At 47.7% G+C, this 20,336-nt stretch overlaps 1 protein-coding gene across 2 annotated transcripts; it reads left to right on the top strand.

Annotated features, from left to right (window-relative positions):
- The first annotated feature begins 11,505 nt into the window (after nucleotides 1–11,505).
- Nucleotides 11,506–20,038, top strand: DMAP1 (DNA methyltransferase 1 associated protein 1). 2 transcript variants are annotated; one of them, XM_059082964.2, is made up of 10 exons: nucleotides 11,506–11,938; nucleotides 12,482–12,573; nucleotides 12,832–13,027; nucleotides 17,747–17,905; nucleotides 18,033–18,200; nucleotides 18,512–18,697; nucleotides 18,827–18,898; nucleotides 19,183–19,255; nucleotides 19,392–19,687; nucleotides 19,926–20,038. In XM_059082964.2, exons 1-10 carry the CDS (start codon nucleotides 11,834–11,836, stop codon nucleotides 19,983–19,985), a joined length of 1,407 nt encoding a protein of 468 aa, XP_058938947.1. In that variant the 5' UTR covers nucleotides 11,506–11,833; the 3' UTR covers nucleotides 19,986–20,038. The 2 variants fall into 2 exon arrangements, with proteins under 2 accessions (XP_058938947.1, XP_066865301.1); XM_067009200.1 differs by having other exon boundaries at nucleotides 11,540–12,263.
- Nucleotides 20,039–20,336: the final 298 nt, after the last annotated feature.

Below are 20,336 nucleotides of genomic sequence, written 5' to 3'. Positions count from 1 at the left end.
GTACTTGGCAATGGCTTTGATAGGGAAAGAAGAAAATAACCTCTTTTGATCAGTTTCGTCTTTGTGTAAGATTTCAATTTCCATTCTAATGTGTAATATAAAATCAAAGCATGTCCTCTTGTTTATGGCAGGGGGCATTTTCAGACTCTGGAATGGGGTCTGCTGTTTGAAGTCATTACTCCCTTTTTCTAATCCTCTCTTTCATTTTTACACAAAACAATTTTGAGTGATAGCAATGGTCCCTACCTTGTTCCTGACTTTAATGGCAGTGCATTTAATGTTTAGCCATTTAATATGATGTTTGCTCTTTGTTTCTCAGAAAAAGAAAATAAACAACTCTTTATCATAGTTAGGAAATATCTTTTGTCTCTTGTTTTACTTAGTGTTTTTTACCAGAAACTGTTCTTGAATATTCTTAGCTGCTGTATAATTGTACAGTTTTCAACTTGATTTTATCAATGTGATTAATTAGGCTGATGGATTTCCTAATTTTGAACTATCTGTAAGGGCATGAGATAAATTCTATTTTTAGGTTTACTCTTAGGTAGTTAATAGTTTTTCTTGGGCTTCCCTGGTGGTGCAGTGGTTGAGAGTCCGCCTGCCGATGCAGAGGACACGGGTTCGTGCCCCGGTCCGGGAAGATCCCACGTGCCGTGGAGCGGCTGGGCCGGTGAGCCGTGGCCACTGAGCCTGTGCTCCGCAAAGGGAGAGGCCCGCGTACCACAAAAAAAAAAAAAAAAAAAAAATAGTTTTTCTTGCTATTGTGAATGGAATCTTATTTTCTATTACATTTGCTAATTGGTTATTGCTGGTATATAGGAAAGCTATTGATTTTTTTTTAGGTTGTGCTTGTATGTGGTAACCTTGCTGAATTCTCTTATTAATTCTAATAGTTTATCAATTGATTTTCTTAGGTTTTTATATGTAAGCGATAGTGTCATTTGCAAATAATCACAATTTGCCTCTCCTTTTCTAATGTTTATACCTCTTAGTGATTTCCTTCTCATTTTGAATTAGAGAAAATAAGTGATACCATTTTATTTTTTTTTGCGGTACGCAGGCCTCTCACTGTTGTGGCCTCTCCCGTTGCGGAGCACAGGCTCCGGACGCGCAGGCTCAGCGGCCATGGCTCACGGGCCCAGCCGCTCCGCGGCATGTGGGATCCTCTCGGACCGGGGCACGAACCCGTGTCCCCTGCACCGACAGGCGGACTCTCAACCACTGCGCCACCAGGGAAGCCCAGTGATACCATTTTAAATAGTAGTGGTGATAAAGGTCATTCTTGTCTTGTTTCTGACTTCAATTGGAATGTGTCTATTGCTTCACCATTAAGTATGGCATTTGCTGTAGGTTTTTACCATTGTTTTATTAAAAACAAACAATGTGGGACTTCCCTGGTGGCACAGTCGTTAAGAATCCACCTGCAGGGGACACGGGTTCAATCCCTGATCCAGGAAGATTCCACATGCTGCGGAGCAACTAAGCCCGTGTGCCACAACTACTGAGCCCGTGTGCCACAACTACTGGGCCAGCATGCCTAGTGTTCCACAACAAGAGAAGCCACTGCAATGAGAAGACCGTGCACCACATTGAAGAGTAGCCCTCGCTTGCCACAACTAGAGAAAGCCTGTGCAACAATGAAGACCCAATGCAGCCATAAATAAATAAATCAATAAATAAATTTTTTAAAAAAACGGGCTTCCCTGGTGGCGCAGTGGTTGAGAGTCCGCCCGCCGATGCAGGGGACACGGGTTCGTGCCCCGGTCCGGGAAGATCCCACTGTACCGCGGAGCGGCTGGGCCCGTGAGCCATGGCCGCTGAGCCTGCGCGTCCGGAGCCTGTGCTCCGCGACGGGAGAGGCCACAGCAGTGAGAGGCCCGCGTACCATAAAAAAACAAACAAACAAACAAAAACAGTGTATCAAATTAAGGCTGTTCTTTTCCTAGATGCTAGGACATTTTTTTCTTTTATATCATTAATGGGTGTTGAATTTATCAAGACATTCATTTAAACTGTTTTTATTTATTAATATAATAGGTTCAATTGATATATAATCTAATGCTGAACCATTCTTCTTTCTTTCTTTCATGAATGACAACTTATTTTTTACACTGAAAGGCTGCTGAAAAACAATTACTAGTCCTATTAAAGAAAATCCAACATCTTAATTGAAAAGTATGGTGATTGTATTTACTCATTAACTACTACTGAAGTTTTCTAAAACAACTTGAAAACATCATGTGGGTGTTTAATTTCAGTACAATGGATTCCAGATCAAGTATACCTGTTACAAGTATTAAGGCTGGATTACAAATGTTCATCGTCGTCACCGTCATCATCATTGTCATCACCTTCACATATTCTTTTAATGTGTTTGATGATTCATGGGCAGTATTTTGTGATGGCATTGTGTTAGTGTTAATAAGAATGTTTTGGGACCCTATTAATGATGGATTAATCCAACACTCTGAACTGCTGCTGTTGCAAGAATTGATGCTTTTACAGCTGGGACTATGAAGTGAGCATCTGTACTGTAAACTTTTGCTCTGTGAGGGACATTGGAGTCCCTATCTTAGTTGAAATGGACATGATTTTGGGGGTTGGTGTGCCTGGAGTAGGAATTCTTGGTCTGCTACTAACTGAACCAACACTTAACTGTGGAACCGTTACTCTTTCTGCAGAGCAGATGCCTTTTTTTGTAAAGATTTAAGTTTATAGTTTGCACTGTCAAGCAATATCTTTCAAGTGGCAATTTAGGGGCTGAATATGGCTTGACCAATGGCAAAAGAGTTTGATTTCTTTGCCTTCAATGTCTAATAAAAACTCTCTTGGGGAGGAGAGGTAAAAGATTGGTTCGTGCAACACTGGATTGCCAATCGCACATCGTCTGCATCAACAGTAGCTTTCTTAGTGTGGCTTGAATAAATTTTCACATCATCTAAAATTGTGGTCACAAATTGAAAGACGAACTCCAACATCTGATTTATAACTCTTGCCTCATAGTCTGTAATCTCCATGTCCTTCAGGATTTGTGCCATCATCTGTGCATCTTTCGGCATGCTCCTGGGAGAAGGCATCTTGCCAGAATCCGTGATATCTAGTGATCAGACTCCTCGAGCTAAATCACCCACATGAATGTAGTTCAGTCCTGTTTTTTTTTTTTTTTTTTAATTAAAAAAAAATTTTTTTTATTTTTTCGGTAGGCGGGCCTCTCACTGTTGTGGCCTCTCCCATTGCAGAGCACAGGCTCCGGACGCACGGTCTCAGCAGCCATGGCTCATGGGCCTAGCCACTCTGCGACATGTGGGATCTTCCCGGGCCGGGGCACGAACCCATGTCCCCTGCATCAGCAGGCAGACTCTCAACCACTGCACCACCAGGGAAGCCCCAGTCCTGGTTTTGATGCAAGTCCTTTGCCTAGTGTGGTTTTTCCAATCCCTGGTTTACCTTGCCTGCTCCACCCTCCAGCTCTACCCTGCCATACACCCTGACTGGTGAAGAGCATGTTGGGCCTTTTCTTATTTTCTGAAATAGATTATATAAGGTGAAAATTATGTATCCTTCAAATGTGTTTCTCTCTTTATTAGGCTCTGATATTGTGCTACTTTCATGAGCTGAGAAAAATTTCAACTTCTTATATGCTCTGAAGTCAACTTATTTAAATGAGGAATAATCTGGCCCTTGAAGTTCAACTAGAACCACCTATTTATAACTCTCAGCCTGTTACTTTTTAACATTGTAGCTCAATGACAATATTTTAATTTTTTCTATGGTTATTGCTCCATTTGGTTTTCTAATTCTTTTTGGAACAATTTTGACTACTTTTTTTTTTTTTACTGGAAAGTATAACTCAGAACTATGAGCTTTAACTGATAAAGAAATTGGTATCAGAACAGGCATGAATTTGGTATTTATTTTTGGGCAGTGAAAATCAAGCTAATATCAAAGGTAGCCTTTGGCCTGCTGCCAATAGATTATCATCTGCAATCAAGTATCAACTGAATGAAAGATGCGTTAAAGGCAAAGCGTTGGGGAACCAAGTGGTCTCTGCCACAGAACAATATGGAGGGCAGATGGGATCTGTGAACTGCTGTAAAGAGGGGTTTCTTTCTGGACAGAATGAAGAAAAAGAATGTGAAGCTTAATACTCTAAAAGTTTGGCTCAAGACAAGTCCCAAAACCATTGGCTTTCTATGTCTATGATAAAAATAATTTATCTTTTGCAGTCGCAGGGCTGATAGTAACTGAAAATCAATCCAAAGTGATATATTGAGAATTACTGTAGTACAATATCAGTAAAATTCACAGCCTTGGGACTTCCCTGGTGGTCCAGTGGTTAAGACTCAGCGCTCCCAATGCAGGCGGCCTGGGTTCGATCTCTGGTCAGGGAAGTAGATCCTGCATGCCGCAACTAAAGATCCTGCATGCTGCAATGAAGATCCCGCACACGGGAATGAAGATCCAGCGTGCCACAGCTGAGACCCGGCAGCCAAATAAATAAATATTAAAACAAAACAAAACACTCATAGCCTTGCCAGGTCTCGTATTTGAAAGTCAGATCGTTGACCAGAAAAGAAAGCAGTCAGATGACTCAGAGCATCCAAAATCCTACCCCCTTGAGCCTCCCTGGCCAGCAGAAGTGGCTCCTCGAGGCTAATGGGTGACTTCTGACAATCCTTGTCAGCAGGAGGAAATAGTGACATAGTTCTGTGACAGCCTTCTGTTGATCCCTTCTGGTAAATCAAGGTAAATAAGGTAAACTCCATGAAAATACATGTGAGTGATGTTTCTGGAGAGCCAGTGTTCTAGGGAGCATCACAATGTCCCTTCCTAAGTACAAGTTGCTTTGCCTTATAACCTCCTACCATATGAAAGAGACAGAATACCATATTTTACTGATTCACATTTAAGAAAATAATTTATTAAGGTAAAATTCACATAACATAAAATTAATCAGTTTAAAATGAACAATCCAGTGGCATTTAGTACATTCACAATTCCAACATTCTAACATCTCTGAAATGGAATTCATCTTACAATCAATAGTATGCTATGGTTTAATTGATAGTGTTTAATAAAATTCTTCATAGTGGAATATAAATAAAGGTGCACCTTTCAGTTGATGGTGTCTTAGAGTAGTTGAATTTGGGTACTTGGTGGTTTTCTTGGATTTTTGAGGGAGGATACATCATATTTGGGTGTCTTGCAACCCACTCATTTACTGAGTGACCTGAAAGACTGTCAGCTTTGAGAGGAATCCAGAGCAAAGGAAATTGTCCAGGTGGTCTAGGCTGCAATATAAGTAGATAGGCTACTTGGTCTCCATGACCCACCAGATCCCAATCATGTTTTGGTCATCTTGCTGAGGGAGTCTATAACAAGTCCAGGAGCAGCAGTGCAGATGAAAGCCATGCCCTGTCTGATAAGTAACTGATCTCCTTTGAGAAACAGCTTTATCTTACTACTGGTTCCTGACAGAAACTGAATGCTTGTCCATGGGACAACCAGGACAAGTGACCTTGCAAACTAAACTGCCCAATATAAGCTGCGAACATTTGATCCACTCTAAAGTCTGTAGTGTCCAAAAGCATTCATCATCAGGTAGAAAGGATACAAATGAGACCAGGCTTAAGCATGTTTTCCTTTACCACCCATTGCTCAATGAATACTTATGGTCTCAACAGGCAGAGACTGTTTGAACGGATAAAGAAAAGCAAAACCCAAATATCTGCTGTATATAAGAGATGTACTCTAAAAGATGAAAGAAAATGGAAGGAAAAAGATATACCATGCAGACAGTAAGCTTGTGAAGGCTGGAGTGGCTATAATATCAGATAAAGTATACTTCAAGACCAAGACTATTACTAGAGATAAAGATAGATATTTCATAAAGATAAAATGATCAATTCACCAGGAAGAAATAATAATTAAAAATGTGTAATAACAGAGCTTATGACCTAATAACAGAGCTTCAAAATTTGTGGAGCAAAAATTGACAGTGTTAAAAGAAGAAATACACAATTCCACAATCATAGCTGGAGATGAAAAAAAAATCATCAGCAATAGACTAAGAGACATAAAATATCAATAAAGACATAGATTATGTGAACAATACCATCAATCATCTTGCCCTAACTGAAATGTATAAAACTCTGTACCAGGACTGCAGGATAAACATTCTTTTCAAATATACACGATATGTTCACCAATGGACCACATGCTGGGCCATAAAACAAACCTCAGTAAATTTGAAAGGACTGACTAGAAAAATGGTACAGATGAGCCGGTTTGCAAGGCAGAAATGGAGACACAGATGTAGAGAATAAATGTATGGACACCAAGGGGGGAAAGTGGGGGTGGGGAGTGGTGGTGGGCCGAATTGGGAGATTGGGATTGACATATATACACCAATATGTATAAAATGGATAACTAATAAGAACCTGCTGTATAAAAAATAAAATTAAATTAAAAAAATAATTTGAAAGGATTGAAATCATATAGAATATGTTCTATGACCACAACAAAATTAAATTCGATATCAATAATCATAAGATACCTAGAAAACTCCCAAATATTTGGAAATTAAGCAACATAGTTCTAAACAATCCATGAATCAAAGAAGCAATCGCAAGGGAAGTTAGAATGATAATGAAAATGTAAAATGATTAGTAGGATGCAGCTAAAGCAGTCATTAGGGTGAAAATTATAGCTCTAAGTATTTGTAATTGAAAATAAGAAAGGTCTAAATACCCCTTACATTTTATCGTGGAATGCTGACTTGCATCCCCAACTTTATGGTCCAGCGGATTAGATAATTCTCAGTTCGCGTTGGGCAGTTTCACGGCATCTCATGGACAAATGTTCAGTTTCTACCAGGGTTGCTGTAGCCAAAGACTGCTTTTCAAGTAGTGGCCAGTGGTTTGTGGGTGGGATCAGAGCCTTACTTCAGAATCCTAGGTGCCCATGCTGTAATTCTTCAGTTGGGGTTGCCAGAAGGTATATGTAAGTTTTGTTTTTTGTTTTTTGGGTTTTTTTGTGTGTGGTACGCAGGCCTCTCACTGCTGTGGTCTCTCCCGTTGCGGAGCACAGGCTCTGGACGCACAGGCTCAGTGGCCATGGCTCACGGGCCCAGCCGCTCCACGGCATGTGGGATCTTCCCGGACCGGGGCACAAACCCGTGTCCCCTGCATCGGCAGGCGAATTCTCAACCACTGCGCCACCAGGGAAGCCCTATATGTAAGTTTTTTGTCACAAAATACTTCCAAAACCATTGGGTCTGTTGGATAATCAGGCCCAACTGGTAACACAGCTTTCATTGCAACCTGGACCTACCTTTTGGAGAACCCCCTTTGGAGCCAGGTTCTTCTCTAAACTTACAGGTTGCTGGTAAGTGAGTCGGAGCAGCACGCCCCAAAATAGTACACATCACCTCCAAACCCAAAGAGGGCCACCAAGCTTTTAACTCTTTCTTTGAGGTGAGTGGTATAAGCTGTGGCATCTTGTTTCTTACTTTAATTATTTATTTATTTATTTAGTTTAGGAAAGCAAAAGAACTGACTTGCAAAGAAGTTTGTAGGATACTCCAAGACTTTGGAAGGACTGGCTCAAAGAAAAATACAACATGTATATAAAAGAAAAAAAAAAGTTGTCTTAGTTTGAGCTGCTCTAACAAATACTATATAGCCTGAGTGAATTAAACAGTAGAAACTTATTTCTCAGAGTTCTGGCTGCTGGAAAGACTGAGCTAAAAAAAAAAAAAAAAAAAAAGCCAAATGGCATAAAATAGACCACAGGTGAGAGCGAGGGTGAGGGAAGGGGCCAGGAGTCCACTCAGGAAAGCTGGTAATTGTCGACGTGGAACTGGCAGGGGAAGCAAAAGGGAGATGCCTACAAGAGCACGAATTCCAAAAAAAGCTGAAATGGTGTGGGGAGAGAACTCCCACAAACCCTGGAATACATGGGCGGTGAGTTTGACAACAGCAATCTTTTCCTTTGCGGAGAATGGAGGTGGAGTCTCCACTCAGCCGCAAACTCTGGAGACTCAGCGCTGGGGCTGGGGCTGGGGGCGGGGCTCCCGAGAGCACCAAGGGAGGCGCTCCCCTCTGGAAGGCACCTGGCACTGTCCCGGGACTGCTCCCTGTTGGTGCCACACGTGTCTTCCAGCCATTTCCAGAGGAGGTCTTCAATTTTCTTTGGCCCCCAGAACTGGCTGGGGACCACACAGGCCTTGTCGATGCCACTGTCCTCCAGCTCCTTGCCCTCGACTTTGCCAGTCTCGCACGCCCCACTGGCTTTCCCCCCAGGGGCACAGGATGCTTTGGAGAGGTTGTCATCTTGATCAGGCCTCATTGGCAGCTCCAGTTCCCATCTACCTGTTTCTTTTTATTGAGGTACAACTTTCACACGATCAAGTGCACAGTTCTTAATGTACCAGCTGAAGGCAGTGATCACTTTTCCTTCTGGACTGCTGAGGCCTCTGTGGCACAGGGCCTGGCATGTAGTGCATATCTAAGTGGCTTACAGTAAGTACTAAACAATTATTTGTTGAATGAACTAATGAACAAAACCGAATCAATGTACATTCCCACCAACAGTAGACTGGTGCCTATGTCATCCATATCCTTGTCAAAAATAGGTATTACAGTTATGTTCAAATTTTACCTACCCGATAGGCATAAAATGATTTCTCATTATAGCTTTCAATTTTTCAGCTCTTTCAATCCCAGTGAGGTGGAATGCTTATCTGTATGGTTACTGGCTGTTGCAATTCTTCTGTGACTTTCCTAATCATGTTCTTTGCGCATTTCAAAAAGTGGGAAATTTGTCCTATTAGTAGGAAAATGTTCTTCATAATTAACCTGAGCAAGACCAGGTCAGACTGAACGGTTCTGGATCTTGATCACACCACGCACAGACCACCTTCCCTTTCCCACAGTTTCTAAGGAGCCCCTGCAAATACGGCACATGCTAGGAGAGACCAGAGGATGAGGAGACCCACTGCCATGCTTAAGGAGTGAATAGTCTTGGTAGGAGAGGGGAGGAGGGGAAAGGGGGAGGGCAGAGGGAGAAAGGAAGGAGAGAGCCAGGCCAGGCACTCAGGAGCTCCAGTCCACTCTTTCTGGGCGCAGCTGTGAACAGAGAGGCTGAGGAGGGAGGGGCTTCTGCGACTTTTTTTATTCTGCATCCTACTGCCACAGCCAACCAGTCCCCAGTTCCAGCTGACTCTACCACTGCCTCTCACCAGGTTCTCCTGCCTCCAGCTTCATCCTCCCCGCTGGCAAGCCACCAGTCATCTTTCTAAAAGATGAATCTGACTCTTTTCAGCCTTCTTCCTAACTCTCCTCCCCATGCCACCGCCACACACCCTTCAATGGCTTCACATTGTTCTCAGGATTGAATAAAAACTCTGTTAAAGTCAACTTTGTAGCCCCAGAGCACCCCAGCCTGAAGTCCCTCTCCCAGGCCCCTCAATAGGACACTGCAATGCAAGAGTCTCTTCAGAAGTGATGCTGGGTTCCTGAAGAGGGTCAGCTGGGTGGGCACCGCAGAATAACTCCTCTCGGGGCTGGCAGGGAGACCCGTTGTCACCTGCAGTCTGGTAGAGGAAGTGTAGTAGTGGCTCCCCAGAAGGGTCAAGAGAGAGGCATCCCTCTCTCATCCTCTTTTCCCCAACCCCTGGACTCAGTTTCCCGAATAAATGAGCAGCTCTGGACCCGTCATTCTGGGGGATTTCTTAATGGCAGCAGCTAAGGTGGCACTCCAGGATGGGGACAGAACCAGGCCATGGCCAAGACAGAATGACAAATGATTAACCTTAGAGTAAACCCCTTATCATGGCCCCCAATGCCTACCTCTGATCTTAAGTCTTCCTATTCTCCCCCTCCTCACCCAACAGCCACCACACTGGCCTTTTTTCTTTATGTCCTTTCAACACATAGTTCGTTCCATTTTAGAGACTTTGCACTTTTTATTCCTCATGTCTGAAACTCTCCTTCCCCAGGTATTCTGTGGCTGTTTCCATCATTTAAACCTCAGCTCTGATTTCAGCTCCCTGGAGAAAACTTCCCTGAGGTTCCATATAGTCCCCCATCCTATTACCCTATTTTATTTTTTTCACAGCACTTGTCACCGTCAAACTTACACTATCTATCTTATTGTTCATATGCTAGTTACAAGCCCCATTGGGAAATATTTGTATCTCATTCACCCACTGCATCCCCAGAGCCTAGAATAATGCCTTACATATACATACATTTATGTACCATGATCCTTGCCCTCACAGAAATGATTCTATCAAGAGAGATATCTTAAACAAATAATTATGCAACACAGTAACTACAGGCAGTCAAGAATTTTGAGGCAGAGGTGCAGGACCCTCTCCCACTTCTTGCTCCAAGGACCATTCCCTTACCCTGTGGGCAATTTCTGCTGCAAGACCCTGGCTTCCCCTGGAAACTGTTTAGAGCTCAGAGGATTCACCCAGGAATCAGGCCTCAGGAACAGGGCAAGGTTTGTACCTCTAGGCCCAGTTCTTCAAACTTTTGGGGTCTAGCTAGGCTTGTGGGCTGCAGCAGCTATGTCCCCATATGCCCCCAAGCCAGAATAAGTTACAACATTGATAGCTCACTTGTGTGGGCTGTCTGCTTCTCCAGGCCCAGCTTGGATTTTTGACAGTCCCCTGGCTTGGGGCCTGGTCTCCTTAATACCGTACAAGCTTCACTCCATCCCCCATGCTCAATGCCCAGTGTCCTCCATGTCTACAGGCTAGTTTGCAGAGGCTGAAGTTGGGAGCTGCTTCCCCTGTCCCTTCTGTGCTTCCTCAGGACCTCCTGTTCTGGAAGTCTCTCTCTCTCCAGGGAGATCAGCAAGTTTCTTCCTTTGAGGGATAATTCTTCCAGCTGCTACCTGTTTGGGGCTGTGTTCTTGGACTTCTTTGGAACCCACACTAGTGCAGTTAGCTCCCAGGCTAGTGAAGTTCCAGGAAGCTGGACTCCAGGAAAGCCCCATGAGGCCTCGACCCACACAACCCTCCATCAGAGGAGGTGCAAGTGAGGGTCCAGACCTCACTCCATCTTGGCAGCCATCCTGGGAAGCTCTGCCTTGTCCAGTTGATCTCTTCATCTCGAACGCATAGCACAGTATCTGGTACGTACTTAGCACTTAATGAACAGGGGCAATTAAAACCACTAATTTATTTAATGAAAAAAGGCACCGTGCAAATGTTTTACATGGATTATTGGCACTTCACTTATGCAGGTACCATGACAATTTCCATTTTAAAGTGAAGAAACGAGTTCAGAGAAATTAAGTGACTTCCAAGGTCACAAAGCTGTGCACTCCCTCTTCACTGCGCAACGCAGCAACGCAGAGGGAAAAAGCGAGAAAGCAGGCAGCCCAGAACACGGGTGGGCTCCTGGGAGTCAAGGAGTGCAGCAGTCTCTGCGCGGTCAGTAGTTTTCACACTGGGTTACCAGCCGGCTCGGTTTCCGCTAAACACAGACCGGAAGTGTTCCTGACGGCCACATTTCTAACGCGCACGACCGGAAGTTTCTGTTTGCGGCTTTGCGAGGATAGGGGAGTCGGTGGGCCGCAGCCGGGAGGTCTAGGTGCGGAGGCGCTGGGGCTTAGGAGACAGCTGGGGCCGTTAGGGAGACCCAGGCGGCGGGACACTGACGGGGCCCCCACCTGACCCTGAGCCACTCTCGTCCTCGCGGCCCACCTCTTCACCCCGCCCCCACTTGGGGCTGAAGTGGCTCCGCCCCCCGTTCTGAGCCTGGTCGCACCTCAGGCACTGACTGTTGCCTTCGGGGCGCTCCCCCATCTCTCGGGCGCGATGGCTACGGGCGCGGATGTGCGGGACATTCTAGAACTCGGGGGTCCAGAGGGGGATGCAGCCTCCGGGACCATCAGCAAGAAGGACATTATCAATCCGGACAAGGTAGCAGTGGTGCCTGAGAGCGCTGGGTAGTGGTAGTGAAGTGGTGGGTAGGAGTGACAACGGAAGATGGCACGGGGAGAGATGAGGTGCCACACTTCTTGTGAGATGGGCGGTAAAAGATGTGAAATAACGGGATAGAGAATATGTGTCACCTTGGTGAGATAGGATGAAGGAGGTGGGACCCCGTGGAAAATGGTGGGGACCAAGAGGGTGTGACATTTGTAAGACAGGACCTAGAGAGTGTGACACTTGTGGGATATTGGGGGGACATCAACTCGGTGTGACATGCTGAGAGATGCTGGAAAAGTATCTTCTGCTCTGACAGGTAGGGCTCTGAGGTACGGGTGTGGAGGGGAATGACCTGCTCAGATCCAGGTGCCCCTTGAGTGGGTTTCTGTACCTTCATAGTGTGTCATTATGTGTCACAGTATGTGTGTCATTGTACCTGTAGATGCTGGTTTGTTCAGGGACTGAGCTGGGCTAAAGAATTTTGAGGGAAGGGAGTTTAGCCTGTGGATCCTCTCCTGTGGTTTCCCTCCCCAGAAAAAGTCCAAGAAGTCCTCTGAGACACTGACCTTCAAGAGGCCCGAGGGCATGCACCGGGAGGTCTATGCACTGCTCTACTCTGACAAGAAGCAAGTATTAGAATCCCAGATCCCCCAGGCTTTGGTCCCTGACCAACCTGCGTGTCCCTAACTCCTAATTTTCCCAGCCAGTTTTCTCCCCACCTCCCCTCTCCACACAGGGCTTCTGCTTGCTTAGGATGTGGGAGCTCGGATGTCTCACTCCAGGACGTGACTTCCTTGCTCTATGGTAGATCAGCAGCCTGGGTCCAAAGGCTCTCTACACACCTTCTGACTGTAATCTCTCACCTCCTTAAACCCTGCTGCCAGGGATGCACCCCCACTGCTACCCAGTGACACTGGTCAAGGCTACCGCACAGTGAAGGCCAAGTTGGGCTCCAAGAAGGTGCGGCCATGGAAGTGGATGCCATTCACCAACCCAGCCCGCAAAGATGGAGCCATGTTCTTCCACTGGCGACGGGCAGCAGAGGAGGGCAAGGACTACCCCTTCGCCAGGTTCAATAAGGTGAGCCACCACCATTGGGATGTAGGCCAAGGTTGCCCACCTACTCTGAGCCACTTGCCTGAGCACTCCAGTCTCCTAGTTGGCTCCAGAGGCCCCCTCAGGCCAGGTCATTAACAATGGTTACCCGCTCAGTCACTGGTGCAAACATCTCTGTGGGTCTTCACTGCCCATGGGATCCTGTCCTCTCCTAGACCTGCTCTGATTTTTGGTGTGTTGCCTTAGCCTTTCATTTCTCGCTATTCTTCAGAGCTGTGTTCTAGGTGCTCTACTCTTCTCACTCTCTACATTCTCCCTAGTGTGTCTCATTTACCCTGTGACCTCAGTTACCCTCTGTATGCCATTAACCCCAATTCAGTATCTCCAGTCCAGAGCAGCAGTCCACATATATCCAGTCATTTGCTTACCTCTCTCCCTGAAGGCCCCACGGGTACTTCAGATCAAGTGGATCCCCTTGAGCAGAACTCATAATCTTCCCTCTGTTCCCCACCCCCAAACCTGTTCCTCACATAAGTGAATGACACCACTATCCACCCAATTGCCCAAACCAGAAATCTGGGAATCATCCTTGACTTAGCTTCTCCCTTAGCTCTCATATTATTTCAATCAACAATGGGACAAAGAAGGTAGGGGAAGACAGATAACAAACATGTAAGCAAATAAATTGGATTCTTTCAGATAAGAGCCATCAATAAAATGAAACCAGGATATGAAATGAGATAAAGAGTGAACTTGTAGGTGTAGAGGAGGCCTAATAGATAAGGTGGTCAGGGAGGGCCTCTCTGAGAAGCTGGCATTTGAGTTAGACTTCAGTGATACATTGAGTCATTGAGTCCTGCTGACTCTGTTTCTATAATGAATCACATCTGCCTGTGTTCTTCATTCTCTATACTCTAATCCAAGCTGAATTATCTCTGGTCTAGATTACTGAGGCTCAGATGGAGCAGGGCCTTACACAGACTCACCCAGCCAGTGAGAAGCAGAGCTGAGCTGGGCTAGGATTCCCTAGGCTGTTGCTTAAGCCACTCATGATACGGCCCCACAGTCCCTGCAGCTTGGAGCAGCCTAGACTTAGAGCCTGCAAGCACTGGGGGCTTGAACCCAGGACTCCCAAGTCCTGACTTCTTTCCCCTCAGCCAGTATACCCACCTGCACCTGGACGTCTCCCCCTGGATGGCTCACAGGCCTCTCAGACTCAGTACATCCAGGTGTGATCCATCATTCTCCCCCATGCCCCCAAACTGGTTTTCCTCCTTAGTCCCCTCACACTACCCGTAGGCCCCTCAGGTCCAGTGGAGGTAGAGGCTGAAGATGTAAGACTGAGAAGGGATAACCAAGAGGTAAGAGATTTGAGGTGGGGGTGGGAAGGTTGGATGAGACAATTTGAGGTGAAGACAAAAGAGTGTTCATTTTGTATTTAGTAAATACTACTCCATGCCAAGTCAAGCCCGAGGCAGTGAGGACACAAACATGAATCAGACACAGTATCTGCCCTCTAGAAACTCTCCATGTTGTTGGGAACTGGGGAGAGGCACAGGCAATTGCAGTTCGCTGGGATACATGCCATATTGGGAGGAACTGAAGGTCTTGGAAACTTCCTGGAGAAGTTAGAGCTTGAGTTGAGTTTTTTTTTTTTAATTGAAGTATAGTTGATTTACAATGTTGTGTTACTGGTGTACAGCAAAGTGATTTAGTTATATGTGTGTATGTGTGTGTATATATTCTTTTTCTTTTTTCCATTATAGGTTAATACAAGATATTGAATATAGTTCTCTGTGCTATACAGTAGGACCTTGTTTATCTGTTTTATATATTGTAGTTTGTATCTGCTAATCCCAAACTCCTAATTTATCCCTCTCCCCATTCCCCTTTGGTAACCGTAAGTTTGTTTTCTATGTCTGAATCTGTTTCTGTTTTGTAAATAAGTTCATTTGTATTATATTTTAGTTCCTCATATAAGTGATATCATATGATATTTGTCTTTCTGTCTGACTTACTTCACTTAGTATGATAATCTCTAGGTCCATCCATGTTGCTGCAAATGGCATTATTTCATTATTTTTTTATGGCTGAGTAATTCCATTGTATATATATACCACATCTTCTTTATCCACTCATCTGTCAATGGGCATTTAGGTTGCTTCTGTGTCTTGGCTGCTATAAACATAGGGGTGCATGTATTTTTGCAAATTAGAGTTTTCTCTGGATATATGCCCAGGAGTGGGATTGCTGGGTCATATGGTATTGATTTGAGTCTCGAAGGATGTTACCAGGTGATAGTAGAAAAGGAGTGCAATGACTTGTTCAGGCAGAGGGGACATCATGAGCAAAGGCATAAATGAAAAATCAGTCATATGTGTGGGATGCTGTGGGCATTGCCCTGTTGATGGAGCCTAAAGTCCAAGGTAGCATACGGTGGGAGATGAGACCTGAGAGGGCAGCAGGGCCGGGTCAGGCAGGGCTTGGCAGCCAGGCTCAGGAATTTGGGCTTTGCTCTGATGTCTTTAGGGAGCCACTGGCAAATTTTAAATGTAGAGGTGTTGGGATCAGATTTGAGTTTTAGAAAGATTGTGGTGACTGGGTGGAGAATGAAGTCGAAGTAAAGGGAACTAACAATCTTCCCTCCAATACTGCTCTCTCCTGGGGTCCCGCTTTCAGTCTGTCGCTCCCCAGCCGCTTTCCTGCTCAAGCCAGAAACATAGGAGTTACCTATGACAGCATCTTCTCTCACCCCTCACAGTCAGTTGTCACATCCTATGATGTTTAATCTAAAGCCTCTCAAGTCCGTGCCCTTTTCTCTACCTTCCACTAGTGCTGCTTTATTTCAGGCCTCTTCACTTCCCACCTGGATTATTTCTTAAACCTGCCAGCTGGTCTCCCAGGCTCATGTTTCACCCCGTCTTCACTGTTGCCAGGGTGGTCTTTGTAAAAGAGAATCATGACCATCTCACTCCTCTCTTTAAAACTAACCTTACTGACTCCCGTCACCCACAGGATGAATTCTAGACTCCTTAGCAGTCACACAAGGCTTGCAGCAGCTTGCCTCTGTCAACTCTCCAGGCTCTCTTCAGGCCTCTCCCTGTCTCGCCCTTTTCTTGTTTCCTAGTGTCCCTGACTGCCAAGCCTGCACACATCAGGCCATTTCTCTCTCATCGCTGTTTGTGTGGCCCCCCTGCTTAGGAGTCTCTCCAGCACCTTCCCTCACTGGTCCAGTTCTACTTAACCTTAAGACTGAACCAGGCTCCATTTATCTCTTCCCTGACAATCCTTGTCCCAGGCTGCATCAGGTGTCACTCATTACACCCTAGGCATACCTTTGTCATCAAATTCGCTGCACTTTACTAAATTTTCAGCTGGACTGTGAGCTGTGAGGAGGCAAGGCCCCTGTCCCTGTCTGTCTGATTCAGCATTGTGTCCCCAGCATAGGGCTAGAGGCCCATGATAAATATTTGTTGAATGAATGACCATCTCCCTTGCTTGACGGCGAGCTTCTTTTTATTTTAAGTAGCAGTGTTCAGGGAGGTCACATCTTGGCTGCAGATGGAGAATTGTTTGGAAGAGAATTAAATGGAGGCAGAGAGGCCAGTGGGGAGGCTGTTTCTCTATCCAGGCAAGGGGTAGTGGTGGTCTGGACAGGGTTGTGGCAGAGGAGATACAGAATTGGGAGGTAAAATCCACAGATGTGGGAAAGGGGAGTGGTCAAGGGTAAAGGTAGGATTGAAAGATGCCTGCTAGGTTTCCGCTTGGGTGATGGTGACATTGACTGAGATCCGGACTGGGGGATATAGGAGTTTGAGGGAGGGTGATGAGCTCAGTACTGAACATATTAGGATTTGTTTGGTTTTTTTAAAATTGAGGTATAATTATTATATATCATATATAAATTAGCTTCAGGTTACAACATAATGATCCAGTATTTGTATATATTGTGAAATGACCACCCCAGTAAGCCTAGTTAACACGTATCACCTGAACATATTCAGTTTGAGATGTATATAGGATCTCCAGTAGGAGATGTCCAAGAGGCAGCTGGACATAAGGGTTTTGAGAGCAGGTTCAGAGCCAATGTGGTCTTTGATGGAGAAACTTCCCTGGTCCAGCCTAGCATTGTCTCTTGTTTGTCCCTGAGGGAGGTCTGGGGGACGGGACATGGGGGAGGCGAGCTAGGGGCATGGGTGTTGGGGTGGGGGGTGTATGTTGCGAGTAGGATTCAGTTGCCTTTTCCTTAGAGATGTGACCTTGGCCAGCTCTGGGGGAGCTGCAAGTCTCATTGTCACCACTGGGTGGCAGGAGTGCTTCAGACAATTGTGCCATGACTAGGGCTCCTGGGCCTTTCTCCAGAATTTAGCCATCTACCGTACTCCAAAGTTGACCTTTGGACTCCACAGAAGCACTTACACGTGGTCCCCTCACCTTAACCATCGGGTCAGGAGCACGTGTCCTGTTACTGAGGCTCTGGAGCCGAAGGCATGATGAAGTTGGTCCTGGAGTGGATTCAGAGCCAGGCGACAGTCCTAGAGCCTGCCAGGGCCTTTGGTCAAGCAGTTTTTTTCTTGCTCTGGAAACATCATCTCCAGATGCCCTGTGCAGGGTCCCAGGCAGAGGATTTGCTTTTGTCCAGCCCAGGGATTGACAATAAACTGGAGGGGCTGTGGTCACGCTGCTGGAGCCTGCGGGACGTGCCGTGACTTGGGTGTGCCCCCTGTCCCTCCGTGCCCGTAGACGGTGCAGGTGCCCGTGTATTCAGAGCAGGAGTACCAACTCTATCTTCATGATGACGCTTGGACAAAGGCAGAAACCGACCACCTCTTTGACCTTAGCCGCCGCTTTGACCTACGTTTTGTTGTTATCCACGACCGGTATGACCACCAGCAGTTCAAGGTGAGCTGGTATCATGCATTTGCACGTGGGCCTAACCCCCGGGCGTGGCAGGCCCACTAGCGTCATGATCTCCTTTCCACATGCCTCTGAGTATTCATTCTCCCTCTCTCTGTATCTTTATCCTCAGAAGCGTTCTGTGGAGGACTTGAAGGAGCGCTACTACCACATCTGTGCCAAGCTTGCCAACGTGCGGGCCGTGCCAGGCACAGACCTCAAGATGCCAGTGTTTGATGCTGGGCACGAGCGACGGCGGAAGGAACAGCTGGAGCGTCTCTATAACCGGACCCCAGAGCAGGTCAGCCTGAGTCCCACAGACACTGCTCCATGCCGTGAAACCCCTTGACCGTTGCCTCCCTCCTCCATACCCTCAACTCGCTCACCCCAGCTCCCCTTCTTCCCCCTCTTCCTGCCCCCTTCTTCCCCCTCTTCCCACCTCCATCCAGTCCTGCCTCTCACCGGCCATCCTCCATGCTCTCTGTAGCCCTCACCTCCCTCACAATCCCCTGCTGCTCAGGTTCCCTCACAGGCAGCCCGGCACCCCTCCGTCTCCCCGTCTCCTCTCACCGCCCCATGACCCTCACGGACGTCTCAGCGTCTCTTTCCCAGGTGGCGGAGGAGGAGTACCTGCTGCAGGAGCTGCGCAAGATCGAGGCCCGGAAGAAGGAGCGGGAGAAGCGCAGCCAGGACCTGCAGAAGCTGATAACGGCGGCGGACACCACTGCCGAGCAGCGGCGCACGGAACGCAAGGCCCCCAAGAAGAAGCTGCCCCAGAAAAAGGAGGCTGAGAAGCCGGTGTGGAGACCAAGTCAGCCCAGCTCAGGGTGGAGGGCTCTGAGAGCACGCGGAGCCGGCAGGGGGCTGGGACTAACACCGGGCCCTCTCCCCGTGACAGCCTGGTCTCCGTAACTCCTTCTCCCCCAGGCCGTTCCTGAGACTGCAGGCATCAAGTTCCCAGACTTCAAGTCCGCAGGCGTCACGCTGCGGAGCCAGCGGGTACGTGAGTCACCTCCTTCACTGTGTCTGGGCCCTGGGTTCTGCGGCCTAAATGCTGCAGGCCATGGGGCCGGAGCAGGTGGAGGAGGACGTACCGGGATCTCAGGGGGATGCCAGGCTGAGCTCACAGCTTTCACTCTATTCCGCTTACTGGCTGTTTTCTTCTGTGACCCAGAGCTGCCTCTAGGGGTTAACTTCTCTTCCACTCCCCCCACTGCCTTTAGTCTCCTTCATTCTAAACCGCTTGTGGTGGGGAGAGGGCTTAGCTGCCTGGGTCATTGCAGATGAAGCTGCCAAGCTCCGTGGGACAGAAGAAGATCAAGGCCTTGGAACAGATGCTGCTGGAGCTGGGTGTGGGTGAGTGCGGGGGGCCAGCCCCTCAGGATGTCCCCACCGAGGCTGCGGATGAAGGCCGGGCGTGGGGGGCAGTTCCGGCTGCCGGCCTCCCGCCACACCCAGCTCTGTCCCTGTGCCTTCCACCCCCCGCCCACAGAGCTGAGCCCGACGCCCACGGAGGAGCTGGTGCACATGTTCAACGAGCTGCGGAGTGACCTGGTGCTGCTCTACGAGCTCAAGCAGGCATGTGCCAACTGCGAGTACGAGCTGCAGATGCTGCGGCACCGGCACGAGGCGCTGGCCCGGGCCGGTGTGCTGGGGGGCCCTGTCACACCGGCATCGGGCCCGGCCCCGACCCCGGCAGAGCCGGCGGTGCCTGAATCCGGTCTCGGCCCGGACCCCAGCAAGGACGCCATCATTGATGTGGTGGGCGCACCCCTCACGCCCAATTCGGTAAGAGGCCAGGAGAGCGCAAACTGGCCCTGCTAGTGAGCACACGCACGTGCGTGCGCAGGCCCCACCCCCTCTAGTGCCTGCAACAGGAGTCATCACTCTGAGGGGTTCCGAGAATGAGGGAGTGGGTGGTCGGTCAGTGGGCATCACCTTCCTGACTCAGAGAGTGAAACACGTGCACCCAGCCTGAATGTGGCCCTGGGGGCCATTGACCTCAGCACCTTCTGTGTCTCCTCAGAGGAAGCGACGGGAATCGGCCTCCAGCTCCTCTTCTGTGAAGAAAGCCAAGAAGCCGTGAGGGGCCACACGGGGTGTGGGATGGTGCTGTGTAAATAGAGCTGCTGAGTTGGACTGGGCTGCTTCCTTTTCCTTCCCACCACTTCTCATGCCCCTGGCTGGGAGGGTGGGCAGGAGGGGGGTCACCATACCCACTCCATGGGGATGGCGCTGGGGCTTGCCTGCACTGAGGCCCTTAGCAGCCCTTTAACCACTGACCAGCTCTGCCCAAACACCTGTATCCAGGAACACCCGTGGTTCTGCACTCAGGTTGGTTCACACACAGCAACGACTGTAGATACCGGCTGCTTTGAACACAGCCTTGTGCTCAGACAGTCCGCAGGGCCCTGTGCATATTCGGTGTGGGTCCCCT

Source organism: Kogia breviceps, chromosome 1 (assembly GCF_026419965.1).
Source record: "Kogia breviceps isolate mKogBre1 chromosome 1, mKogBre1 haplotype 1, whole genome shotgun sequence".
Classification (NCBI taxonomy): Eukaryota; Metazoa; Chordata; class Mammalia; order Artiodactyla; family Physeteridae; genus Kogia; species Kogia breviceps.
Note: the sequence above shows the minus strand (reverse complement) of the source record. Positions and strands in the feature narration are given on the sequence as shown.